This window comes from Erythrolamprus reginae, chromosome 2 (assembly GCF_031021105.1).
Source record: "Erythrolamprus reginae isolate rEryReg1 chromosome 2, rEryReg1.hap1, whole genome shotgun sequence".
In the NCBI taxonomy this organism is placed as follows: Eukaryota; Metazoa; Chordata; class Lepidosauria; order Squamata; family Dipsadidae; genus Erythrolamprus; species Erythrolamprus reginae.
This window is the reverse complement of record NC_091951.1, coordinates 114,728,937-114,742,110: the sequence shown is the minus strand read 5'-3', so window position 1 is coordinate 114,742,110 and position 13,174 is coordinate 114,728,937. Positions and strand designations below refer to the sequence as shown.

The following is a 13,174-nucleotide window of genomic DNA, read 5'->3' as shown; positions in this document are numbered from 1 at the left end:
AAATGGTACTCAAGGGAATCCTGCCTGCCTCAACCAACATAGAGGCAGCACATGGACATCTGTTTCAATAACCACTGATACACTTGGCATCCATGAATCTGTCTAATCCTGCCTTGAAGCTATCCAGGCTGACAGCTGTCGCGGCCTCTTCTGGAAGTGAATTCCATAAACCAACGATCCTCTGGGTGAATAAATATTTCCCTTGGTTTGTCCTCACTTTCTTACCTGTGAGATGTAGGGAGTGCCCCCTCATCCTAGTATTGTGTGATAGAGAAAAGATTTTTTTCTCTATCCACCTTTTCTATCCCATGTATGATTTTATACACTTCGATCAAGTCACCCCTTACTTATCTGCAACTGAACATTGCATATTTCTTAATTTACATATTAAGTAAGCAGGTGTTCATAATATTACTTATGCTAAGTGCCCTCCCCGCCAGCAAAAGATCCACTGCTGCTAACCAGAATCAAGAAACATTGTAAGCCGCCCTGAGTTCTATGGGATTGCGTGGCATATAAATCAAATACATTAAATTAAATTGAAACTTGCTATGAAGAAAGAAAAGTAGCAAGTTGAGCAAAATAAACAATAACATCTCTCCCTTGCAATCGTGCCCCAGATTCCATTTCCCTGTTGGTTAATCTTTTGAAGATTCAGTTTGCTGTTTTAAAGAAAAGTACAGGGTGTCCACAATGGAAACTGAGAGAGACATAAAGAGAGGGGGACAAAAGTCACAAAAACAGTCAGTTTTACATTTCACCAGAACAAGTGTGCACAGTTGACTGCAAGATAACTAACTCTGTTTTGTCATTTTTGTTTAAGCAAACCAAAGAATAGCAACAGGACATTGGGTTTGGTGTGTTTGTTTCTTCATTCTTGGCACTGGCTACATTTGTGATCTAATTAAGAACCAGTACCTTGCATAGCGATTAATATTTTTTCAATTGTTGATAGAGAAAGATCATAAGGTTTGTCTCTCCACTACCTACCTGCCCCAAACATGCCTATGAAAATCAAAATCCTGCCCTGCTGGCCCAATTGCTGAAGTAATGCATGGTGCTTGAATCAGCACCTGTCCATTTCATCTTCTGTATTAGCCAAGTTACATTCCACTCATAGGAGTCTTAGGAGCAATACATATCTTTTCTCTGGTCTGTTGAAAGATAACAGAATCTGGCTTCCTGCATGGGAGGCAGCTGTCTATTTTTGCAGAAACTTGTTTTTTGTCTAGAGTTTCCTTTTTCCCCCTGTCTCCTGTGATAGCTTAATAACAGATTGTTTTATTTGTAGCTTGAGACACAAGCTATTTCTAGCACGTAACCTGATACATAGATTACTCTGCCTTGGTGTCATGAACCACAGCCTTTATCCTCGAATAAGTCTATGGTTTCTGTTCATTTTTGTCCATTTTTGTCAATTCCAATTATTTTTTTGCCTCTTGAGTAACTTTTTCCTTGTACATTTCCTTGTTGTGCTAATGTGTGTGAAATGTGCTAATGTGTGTGAAAGGATAATGGAGTGTAATGGCTGTTTACTAAAAACAAACTGTTCCAGGTAGATCATGATTTATATTCAAATATATATTTATATTCAAATATCAACTTCTAAGAACTCTCGCCAACAGTTGTACTAATCAATTTTAAAGCATACATTTAATATGCAATTTATGGATTATTGAAATTTCTTTAAGACTATTTAAGATTATGTAAATCAGATGTTTTAATGGGGGGGGCTGCTTTGCATTTCCAGGTGCCAATGAATTGGCTGTTCAGAAAGCAAAGGCAGAAATCACTAGGCTTATCAAAGAAGAGCTTATCCGATTGGTAAGTAAAATATGATTTCACGATTTCTGTATGAAATGTTAAAGGGCATCCATATGTAAAATCTCCCAGTGATTACATGCTCCAATACTAATTTTGCAAGGCCTGCACTGGCTGCTGATCAGTTTCAGAATTCAATTTAAGATCATTATTTTGACCGCTACAGCCCTTCGTGGCTTGACACTTGGGTACCTGTAGGACCACCTGTTCTAAACAGAATCAGCTTGTAAGATTTTGTAAGGAACAGCTGCTTCAACAGCTGTTTTGGCATTTCCAGTGGTTGAGGGAGGTTGAAGTAGGAAGATACTGCTTTTCTGTGATGATGCTGTCATTTCAGAATTCACTTTTTACAATTCACACATTGCACCATTTTTACTGAATTTTTGATGACAAGGTAACATAAATCTATAATAACATATTAAGTTTACTTATTCAATATTGCTGACTTGAAGTAATGAGTTTCTACTTTATAATTTATATTAGCCACTCTTCAGCAGGAAGATACCAAGAAAATTTTATTACAGGATGCCTTTTTTAAAACAAACATATTTTTCAGTAGTTAAAATCTGGGAAGTTTTTTTAGAATTATATTACATTTTTCTATAAAAGTAGAGCCATTTTCTTTCTGTATATATTTATTTTAAGTAAAAATATGCTTATGAATCATTGAATTTCCAATTTACATGCATAGTGATATTTTAAAGGAGTCTTTATCTAATGTGGTGATGCCATAAGCAAAATAGCTTTAACACAGTTAAATGCTTATCAAACTTCGTTTTATATTCCCTTCATGAGAATTGCATGTTTGAAAAAAAGGGTCCTCCTAATAGCAGAGGGATTTTCTGTACAGTATTGAGAGAAGAGAGCAATTTTTTCCTAGTTTCTGCTTGCTTCAACAGTATTCCCCAACCCCCAAATGCTAGTTCATATATAATGGTTTAAAGACATTTCACCATTTAGTATGGATTTTCAAGACTGTTGGGAGGAATTAATGAAAGCTGCATCCCCTGCTCTGCTTCATAATAATCCAATTTGTGGGGGTCTGTTCTGTGCAACTCTGAATTAAACATGTGTTTTTGTTACTTTTTATAGTCTGATTGACTTGCTGTTCTCTTGATCATTATCAATTGCATCTTTGATTATTAATAACATATTTGTTCTTTTGCAGCAAAATTCATACCAACCAACCAACAAAGGAAGATACAAAGTTTTATAAATATTTGGAGCAACCTTCTCTCTACTGGTTTCTCATTTGTGAAACATTTTTGTTTACCTTTGTTGTTTATTGCTTATTTGTACATTGCTTTTTAAAAATATTGTAATTTGATTAAAGATCAAGATCAAAATTATTTTGGTGGGGCATTGTTTTCTGCATATAGAACCACAATTTCAATGAGCGTAATTATTTTTTAAATTTATATTATTTTTCAGCTTATTAAATAAAGTCAGTTAATAATCATGAAAAGTATATAGTATAATCTCAGTTCAAAATATTTCAGGCAGGGTTGGGATGTTGTAGCTGTTTTTTGCTCATTTTTAGGAAAAGAAAAATTTAGAATGAAGATTAAAATTTCCTCTGTTGCGTGTTAGATTTTCCCCCCCCCCACCTTTACTTCACTCTTCCTGGTGATATTAAGAATTTTATGATCTTCTGGAATGTCACATCAAAAAACAGTTGAGTCCACTGATAAATAACAGTATTACATTTTAGAAAACAAGTAATATAAATATATATTTAATTAAGGGGAATATTGTACTTCTGTAACATGAGAACTCCTTTTGGGTAGAGAAGTATGATTTACCTCACTTCATAGGGTACTTTAATTTTTCCAGATTTTTTTCATAATTACTCAAGCACCTTCAGCATTCATGACTGTTTTCTTGGAAGACAGCATCCTGTTTGAGCATCACATTTGATTTCAGACTGTTAAACTGTCAGTACCCATATGAATTGTTACAAAATAAATTCCTGTAGTTTTAATTTTAGAATTATTTTATAATTGGAAGTATTGGTAGGTATGTAAAAGTCCATTTTGGAAAAGCTTGTTCTTGTATACAAAAACCAATTTTCAATGTAGAATATGAGCAAAATCCTAAATTTAAAAGCATGCAGATCATTCCCAGAAATTGGAAGAATGGGAAGGGCAATGAGGATGGGATTATTGATAAAGGAACTACCAAATCTGCTTGTCTCACTATCCAGGAGAAAAAAAATGGGAGGGAGGATTAATATTAGGCATTCATTTGCTCATTTGCTTTTAAAACTTTCTTTCCTTTAAATTTTAATGGAAGGAAGAAAATATATGTCAATTCTAGAACTGTTCTAATTTTGTACCCTATTCCAAGTGGTGGAATCTCTGAGGAATCTGGAAGTTGCAACCGAAGGATCTCAAAACTTTTTTTGTCCTTGTTACCTATAAGACATTAACAGCATGACAACTTTTCCAATAAAATTTTCTGTTGCCAATTCTGGTAGATGACCCTGCAAAATCCTGTCTAAAATGTCAAACACTCAATTTTTTCAAAACATTAAGTTGAACATACTGAGAGTTGTTAACTCTTTCGTTTTTAGACAACATCTTTGTGGTATATTGTGGCTCTTTTATGTTTTTGTTTTAAAGCTAAGATTTAATTTTGAAGTACTGGAAAGAGAAAAGAAAGTATGGTTTTGATTTGAAATACTCTTGTGTTGGGAAATTTCTTAGAAAAGCCCTGATGGCATTTCCATATAGGAAAAAAATTAATTGTTACTATATTTAAAAGTGTGTTGCTAGTTGTTGGCTAGGATCAGGGAGAAATGGATCAAATCCATTCTCAGCTGTAGAAATTCACTGGTGACTCTCCGCCTCCCTGTCTTGTCTTTCACAACTCAGTTTTCATCACAGGGTTATTGTTAGGGGTAAAAGTTGGAATGGGACTATTAAGTATCTGCCTTGAGTTTCTGGAGAAGAAGTTGAATATGAAGCTAATCAGAAAAACACACTTTCAATTTTAGAAGGAATGCAAGTATTTGTGAAAAAATGTGTTTCACTATATACATGTTTTATAACTGCTTCATTAAATACTGTACATAGAATTGTCTAATTTTTTTCTGTACATATTGAATAAGAAAAAAAGTATCCTGTTTTCATGGCCATGGGCTATTATTTATACATAACCATTTCATTAAAGAGGTCTTGGTTTTAAAAACCTTCAGTGATAAATGTGGTTTAAGCACTGTCCAGTTCTGCTGATGGAAAGCTCTGATTCAGCAGAGGTCTAGTGAGATACAAGGAAGCATTTTTGCTAATTCTGCTTTGGTGCTTCAACCCATCAAACCTCTTTCTCGCCAAAGAATTGGAGAAAACTTTGAAACAATGTGAAAAGTTAAATGGGAGAAGAAATTTGCAGAAAACATCTTATTTTTCTGTTCACAGAAGCTTCCAGTGAATTAAAAATTTGGGAGAAGTGTTTGTTTTTACAGCAGAAATAAATTTACGGTAGTCATTCTACTTATATACTGCTAAATCAACACAGACAATGGTTTACAAAACAATCTGCCTAATTGGATACAACCTGCAATCTAGAAACCTTACTATTTAAACTGTATTTTGTTTTGTAATCTGCAAATGAGTGTTTGAATGCCAGACTATGTTAGACTTCGTTGACTCAATTGATTTAGCCTCTTTGAATACTTTTTAAGTAGAAAAGTGGAATAAAAATATTTTAAATGAACATCAAAATGTCTGCTTACAGGAATTATTTCCATATTTATAAGAGGTAGGAACCACATCCAGTATGGAAATTTTATGCGCATAGTAAGAACAAGGCTTCAACAGAAAGCTACTGGGTAAGGAAGGGCAAGCTATGCAGTTTTTTACATACATTAAATCTCTTGATTTTGGAATCATCTTTACAATGGCATTTTCTAACTAATCCCACGTAATATACGGTATATCCTTTTGGCTCCAGTCCCTTTCCCTGCTGTGTTTTGCCTTAGATTGCAACTTGGCAGACAAGACCTTTGTAGTGTCTTAGAAGCTTCTGTAGATATATTCTCATGTTATCCTGCTTCCCCTTACACTAGAGAGATCATTTGACTTTTTAACCAGATTATAAGAGGAGTGGTGATGCCTGTGTGTGCATGCACATTTGTGATTTGTATGATCTGTTTCTGCCCCACCTTTTAAGACAAGTTTGCTTGTTTACTTTTCCCAGTCACATGAGTGAAAAGGAATGTGCTGCTCTTATGATTATTTTTCTTGACCAAGATCACTTCCAAATATGGTATCTGCTTAAACAACTTTGTGTTCTTAAAGGGTAGGTTTTTGTAGAAGAAATTTTAACTGGTGGTTCACCCTTCTTTAGGACAGGAAGAATGCTTTTCTGTTCAGCACAGTTAACTGAAAAAATATATTTTAATGATAGCTGGAAAAACATAGGACATTTGATACATTATACATTTCAGATTGCTTTTAGATAAATGGTAATGGAGATAGTAACTCTGGATCCATATTTTTGTCACTTTGATAGATTGAAATGAAATGCAAAAATATCTGGATATTCCCTATAAAATACAGCTAATAGTATAGTCGTGTATGAACCTTTATATATTGGATTTCACATTTAATGAATAAATATTCTGTACATTTCGGTACCTGCACTGTCTTACTAGTTAGAAACAACTGAAAATAAATTTCATGTGGAAAGTTATGTCTATGAAACTTAGTGTATGTAGCTAATTATCTCAGTGTAATCCTGAGTAAGAAAAAAAAGCAGACAGTAGAAGAAATTCCTGAAGAAAACGCATTTTGATAATATCACAAAATCCTGGAGAAACTGGTGGATAAAAGAACCAACACTAGTTTCATGGTACCTAACTGGTATTACTGTAGGTAAACAATTGTTCAAAAGTAAAATGGTGATGTGTTAAATTGAAGGCTAATTCAACATCTGGTTGTAAAGAGGGGGACCCTCACCAAACCCCAGCCACAGAGAAATTGCTGCTTTGATTTTCAGTAACTCATATTGATTTATTGAAGCTTGAAGCAGTGAAAAATACATTTTGTTTAAGAAAAGGAAGAAATCTGATGATAATATGTAAGATGGTCCAAGTCTTACAAGAAAGAGAAAAGAGTTTAAAAAGCATTCAGCTTACATATTTATATTTACTGTAGGGGAGGGAAAGCACCTTTCAAGGAGGCACAGTTTTCTATCTCCACATTCAACTGAAGTATGATTTGAATACTGGCTATTTTGCTGCAGCCTTCAATGGACGCCAGAGATAAGAGATTAAAATCAGTGAGGCAGAAAGAAATCTCATACATAATTAACAAAATCATTATGGAGTACAAAAGTACGTTTCGCTGAAACCATTATATATTGCTTCTATTATTTAGTGGACCAATATAGGTAAGGCAAGCATGGCACTGCTATTCCAATTTTTTCTTAATTTTTTAAATCAAGTATTTGGTTTAAATCACTGTATTACAAAGACCAAGTACACACACAGACCTACAATTAATATTATGGTCAAAAACACTGCTGGAACAATTCCTCAGTAAAACTGGTACATTTATGAGATACAAGGAGTCTTGGCGGGTAGGTTGTGGATCGTATTTATACATGGTATGTTTGTATGTATGATTGGTTCTTTAAATTGGGGTTTTTTAGATTATTTTTAATATTAGATTTGTTTACATTGTCTTTTTATTGTTGTTAGCCGCCCCGAGTCTGCGGAGAGGGGCGGCATACAAATCTAATAAATAAATAAAGTATTGCTGCCAGTTTGCTCAGGGTCACGCCCTGCAGCTTCTGTAAATGTGCAGAAACAAAAATTAGTTTATATGCATGCACAGAAGCAACATTCAAGATGGTGGCACCCACGAACCACCACTGGTGGAACCGGCTCCATGACATCATCACTACTTTACTAATGGTTCTAAAAAACCAGTTAGAACCAGTAGGAATCTCTCTGAGTCTTGGAAAAGAATCCAGTTTGAAGAAAAAACAAATGGTTTTAATAGGTTCCAAGAATGACCTTTCTAAATGAAGATGGAAACTGCAATTCTGATTGTTGGACCTTGGTAAAACAGTAGTAGATATAGAAAAAGTGGTATCTACTGAGGTTATATTTTCAGAGTCATAATTTTTGAGCAGAGTAGGCGTAAGCTTGAAAATTCATCTGTTCTTCCTTGAAATATGAGGGTCGCCCAGAAAGTAATGCACCACATTTCTCTCCCCCCCCCCCCCAGTTTACAGTAATGGTACGAATGTGAAACTTTAGATATATATTATTTGAATTGTGAGGAGTGCATGTGTAAATTTTGTGTTTCTTCAGACATAGCGTAGCTGCAGCAGTGTTTTGAAATGGCATCTGTAAGTGACAAGTAGCATGTCATTGAATTTCTCACTGTGGATAAAGAAATTATTGGGAACATTCACAAACGTTTGTGTACAGTTTATGGAGAATCTGCAGTCGATAGAAGTATGGGTAGTCACTGGGCACAGAGGGTGAGGCCATTAGAAGATGGTTCAGCAAAGCTCCAAGGCTTCATGACCAGAACAAGGAGCGGTACCGACAGGGCATATACACCCTTGTGGAGGAAGGACATAGAACGGGATGGAAATTACATGGAAAAATAGGGGGTGCAGAAGAAACGTCATTCTTTCTTGTGTGTAAGTTTCATTGTACAGTATTCAATAAATAATTGTTGAAGAAAAAAATGTTCTGGGCGACCCTTGTATCTTAAGTAACAAAAAGATGAAAATGGTTCTGGTTGCCTTTTTGTGTGTTTGTCCTCCAGTTTTCCCAAGAATGAATTTTCTGGACTGGTAATACCTTTGCTTCAGTACAGAAATCTCATAAAATGAGAAGACCTTATTTCTCCACCTCTTCTTGGACAATTCCTACTTTTTCTATCTCCATCAATAGCTGACGTCTTGCAGACTCAAGAGGAGAGCCAAATCTGATCTCTTTCCCTCACTTGCCAGCCTTTTTGCTTATCTCAGAAACCAACTTCTTTGAGCATTCTAAAGCTAGGCATGTCCCCCCAATTAGACTTGAACGTGGTCTCTGTGACCTTTGTAGAGGTACCTGTGTCTTCCACTGAACTTCCTTGCAATATAGCTCTAAAGAAGCTGGTTAGTCTTATACAAGCTCAGCCAAACCCCACCAGTATGCTGCCTTCTGACGCTCTGAAAGCACAGCCTTTCTCAGTCCCTGAAGCCGTTTTACAGAGTTCAGCTTCACCTGATGAACTAGATTCAGAATCAAAATGAAGTAGCTTACGAACTATGCTGATTCAAGATGAACTTTCAGAATTTGGAGATTTTACATCCTTTCTCTTCTGTATGAAAGTATTTCTGCGTTGGCTTGATATGTCGTTATGAGTTGGTAATCACTTCTGTCTACAATTGTCCATAGTTATATGGAAGTGAATTCTACTGATGTAAACACAATTTGGTGTGCAAACAGGTCTCTATTTATTCAATTCAGTGTTGACTCCTGGCAACTGTCCGGACTAGACGTGCAGCTTTAGTGGCAAGATTTTCAGAAAGTTTGTCTTTACCTTCTTATTAGAGTGGAGAGAGAATGACTGGCCCAAGGTCACTCACATTCAACTGGGTTTGTGTCTAGGGCAGGATTAGAATTCAGTATCTCCTGGTTTCTAGCCTGATGCCATAACTACTACAGCAAACTAACTCTGGCAAACAGGTACATTGTATAGGAACAGGATCCTATATTTACAGGATCCTGTATAAAACCAGGAGTCTGGTAGCCCTTTCTCAATGTGACACATTTTATTAAAAAGTCATAAGCTTTTGTGAGTTCATTTCATCATATGCAGATGATAAAATTGATCAATTTACACACCAGATATATATCTGGTGAAGTGAGCCACATCTCATGAAAGCTTATACCCTTTATTAAAATATGTTGGTCTGAAAAGGAGTACCAGATTCCTCCTGATTTTGAGCTATTATAAGCTAACATAGTTGTCTATTTATGTAAATCTCACCAAATTCTTTTGAACTATCATTTATACACATGCACATTTCTATCTAGGTCATTAAATTAGGAACAGAGATTTGTAAAGGTAAATATTTGTTTGAAGAAACATAAATATTAAAGACTTATTTAAAGAAACATAAATATTGAACTGCAGCTGCCACCAGGAATGTGCATAAAGAAATTAACATTTATATAATCATATATAAAGAAGATTTTGATACTACATTGAAGAATTTAGCATTACTGATTTTGTGCTTCAGCCAATTTTCCTAAATAGCTGAGCAAGACTGGGAGTCCATTTTGTAACCAGCGTCTCTTAAAAAAATAGTAAGGGAACTGCATTCTGGCTCCATTCAGCTGCAAGCATCATGAAAAGTGCAGTAGATTAATATTTAATTGTTTGTTTGCTGCTGCAGAGACTCCACTGTCTCATGCTGTATGTATCCAGCTACTTAAATGTAATGTGTGCCAGCAGGGAAGCAGATGACGTCTTCTCTATTCAAAAGCACAAGAAAATAGTTAAAAAAACAACAACCCCAACAACCTACAATGACTTACTTTAACATAATCTTAATGCTTATATTATATTGTAGAAAGGGAGTAAAGGAGTTTCTTTTGAACAGATTTATTTAAAACAAATGTAGTTCCAAGCTTGGTTTTCCACTGAGTTTAAACCTTCAAATGGCCACATCCATAAGAAGAGTTTCAAATTTGTCTGTAGCTGGTGCTATTAAAAACCAACATATTGTTATATGCTTAGTATCAGGAGACTGAGTATAACAAAAATGTACACCGGGCAAACTAAAAATCCCAGAGGCACTTTTAATATTAATTAATTGCAAAACAAGTTTTGTGAGTCAGAACGAATGTCATTAGAACTGACTGAAAAAAAATATTGCCATAAAGGATTAATACTAATAATAATTTATTAGATTTGTATGCCGCCCCTCTCTGAAGACTCGGGGCGACTCACAATTGAAGTATATTTACTTCAATAGGAAAACCTAAATTAAATAGTCTCCCACAATACAGGGGATATGCATATGATGACCAAGCCAAGAGGCATAGGATGCACATACCTGGATGTACTATTATTAGTTTCCTATAGAGAACTTGGCAGATTGACATCAAACAGGGCTGTCCATCTAAAATCTACCCAAGTGCTGGAGGAGAATTAGTTCATTAGCCTGAAGTTCATCAGACTACAAGACAGAATATTTTTCATACATCGTTACAAGACTCAAAAGCAGTGCTTCTCAACCTCAGTAGCTTTAAGATGCGAGACTTTCAACCCTTCGAACCAGAGACCCTAGACTTCGTTTTATTACTGCATTGTTTTCTCCTCAAGATTTACCCAGAATGAATTATAAAATTTAGTAAAGCCCATATTTCCTGGCTACTCCTCACTTCCTTCTGCCTTTGTCCAAACAGCCCAGACCAGTTTCAGAAAGAGCACTTACTTTCTTAGAGCAAGCCTCAATTCTGAACCCCATGTTGCCAGAAGTCTCTCTGAGATGAATCTAGGTGAACCACTCCACCCATGACCCCAGACCTCTGGTATTTATTTATTTATTTATTAGATTTGTATGCCGCCCCTCTCCAAAGACTCGGGGCGGTTCACAACACTAAACACGGTACAAATCCAATAGTTAAAAACAATTTAAAATCCTTAATGTAAAAAACAATCATACATCTCATACAAACCATACGTAAAGCGGAAAAGGCTCCGGGGGAATCAATTTCCTCATGCCTGATGACAGAGGTGGGTTTTAAGGAGTTTGCGAAAGGCAAGGAGGATGGGGGCAATCCTAATCTCCAGGGGGAGTTGGTTCCAGAGGGTTGGGGCTGCCACAGAGAAGGCTCTTCCCCTGGGTCCCGCCAGACGACATTGTTTTGTCGACGGGACCCAGAGAAGGCGCAGCAGGGAGAATGCTGCATTGCAGGACACTGAAGCTGACTGTAGATCTGTAGGTCAGCGGTTCAAATCTCATCACCGGCTCAAGGTTGACTCAGCCTTCCATCCTTCCAAGGTGGGTAAAATGAGGACCCGGATTGTGGGGGCAATATGCTGGCTCTGTTAAAAAGTGCTATTGCTAACATGTTGTAAGCCGTCCTGAGTCTAAGGAGAAGAGTGGCATAAAAATTGAATAAATAAATTGAATAAATAAAGTCCGTGGGACCTAACTGGTCGCTGGGATTCGTGCGGCAGAAGGCGGTCTTGGAGATATTCTGGTCTGATGCCATGAAGAGCTTTATAGGTCATAACCAACACTTTGAATTGTGACCAGAAACTGATCGGCAACCAATGCAGACTGCAGAGTGTTGGTGTGACATGGGCATACCTGAGGAAGCCCATGATTGTTCTCGCAGCTGCATTTTGCACGATCTGAAGTTTACGAACACTCTTCAAAGGTAACCCCATGTAGAGAGCGTTACAGTAGTCAAACCTCAAGGTGATGAGGGCATGAGTGACTGTGAGTAGTGACTCCCAGTCTAGGTAGGGCCGCAACTGGTGCACCAGGCGAACCTGGGAAAACGCCCCCCTCGCCACAGCTGAAAGATGGTTCTCTAATGTAAGCTGTGGATCGAGGATGCCCAAGTTGCGGACTCTCTCTGAGGGAGTCAATAGTCCCCCCTCCCCAGGTGATGGACAGACAGATGGAATTGTCCTTGGGAGGCAAAACCCACAGCCACTCCGTCTTATCAGGGTTGAGTTTGAGTCTGTTGACACCCATCCAGGCCTCAACACATCACTTCCACTGCTTTGTTGACTGAACATGGGGTGGAGATGTACAACTGGGTATCATCAGTGTACTGATGATACCTCACCTCATGCCCCTGGATGATCTCGCCCAGCGGTTTCATGGAGATATTAAATAGCAGGGGGGAGAGGACCAACCCCTGAGGCACCCCACAAGGGAGAAGCCTAGAGGTCGACCTATGACCCCCCACTAACACCGACTGCGACCGACAGGAGAGGTAGGAGGAGAACCACTGAAGAACAGTGCCTCCCACTCCCAACCCCTCCACCCGGCACAGAAGGATACCATGGTCAATGGTATTGAAAGCCGCTGAGAGGTCGAGAAGCACCAGGACAGAGGTTAAACCCATCCTGGGCCCGTCAGAGATCATCCATCAATTCGACCAAAGCAGTTTCCATGCTGTAGCCGGGCCTGAATCCTGATTGCTGAGGGCCTAGATAATCGGCTTCTTCCAAGTACCGCTGGAGCTGGAGCTCCACCACCTTCTCAAGACTGGACAATAGTTGTTGAGAATGGCTGGGTCCAGGGAAGGCTTCTTGAGGAGGGGGCGCACAAGTGCCTCCTTGCAGGGAGCCGGGAAGCACCCCCTCCCCAAAGA

General features: G+C 37.5%; 1 protein-coding gene across 1 annotated transcript in view; it reads left to right on the top strand.

Moving 5' to 3' along the window:
* DDX46 (DEAD-box helicase 46) overlaps nucleotides 1-3,170 on the top strand; it is a 38,735-nt gene extending 35,565 nt beyond the window's left edge. Inside the window, exons 23-24 of the mRNA XM_070739230.1 lie at nucleotides 1,751-1,824; nucleotides 2,990-3,170. Of these exons, the coding sequence (XP_070595331.1) occupies nucleotides 1,751-1,824; nucleotides 2,990-3,037 (122 nt within the window). The 3' untranslated portion in view covers nucleotides 3,038-3,170. The remainder of the gene's footprint in view (nucleotides 1-1,750; nucleotides 1,825-2,989) is intronic.
* Nucleotides 3,171-13,174: the final 10,004 nt, after the last annotated feature.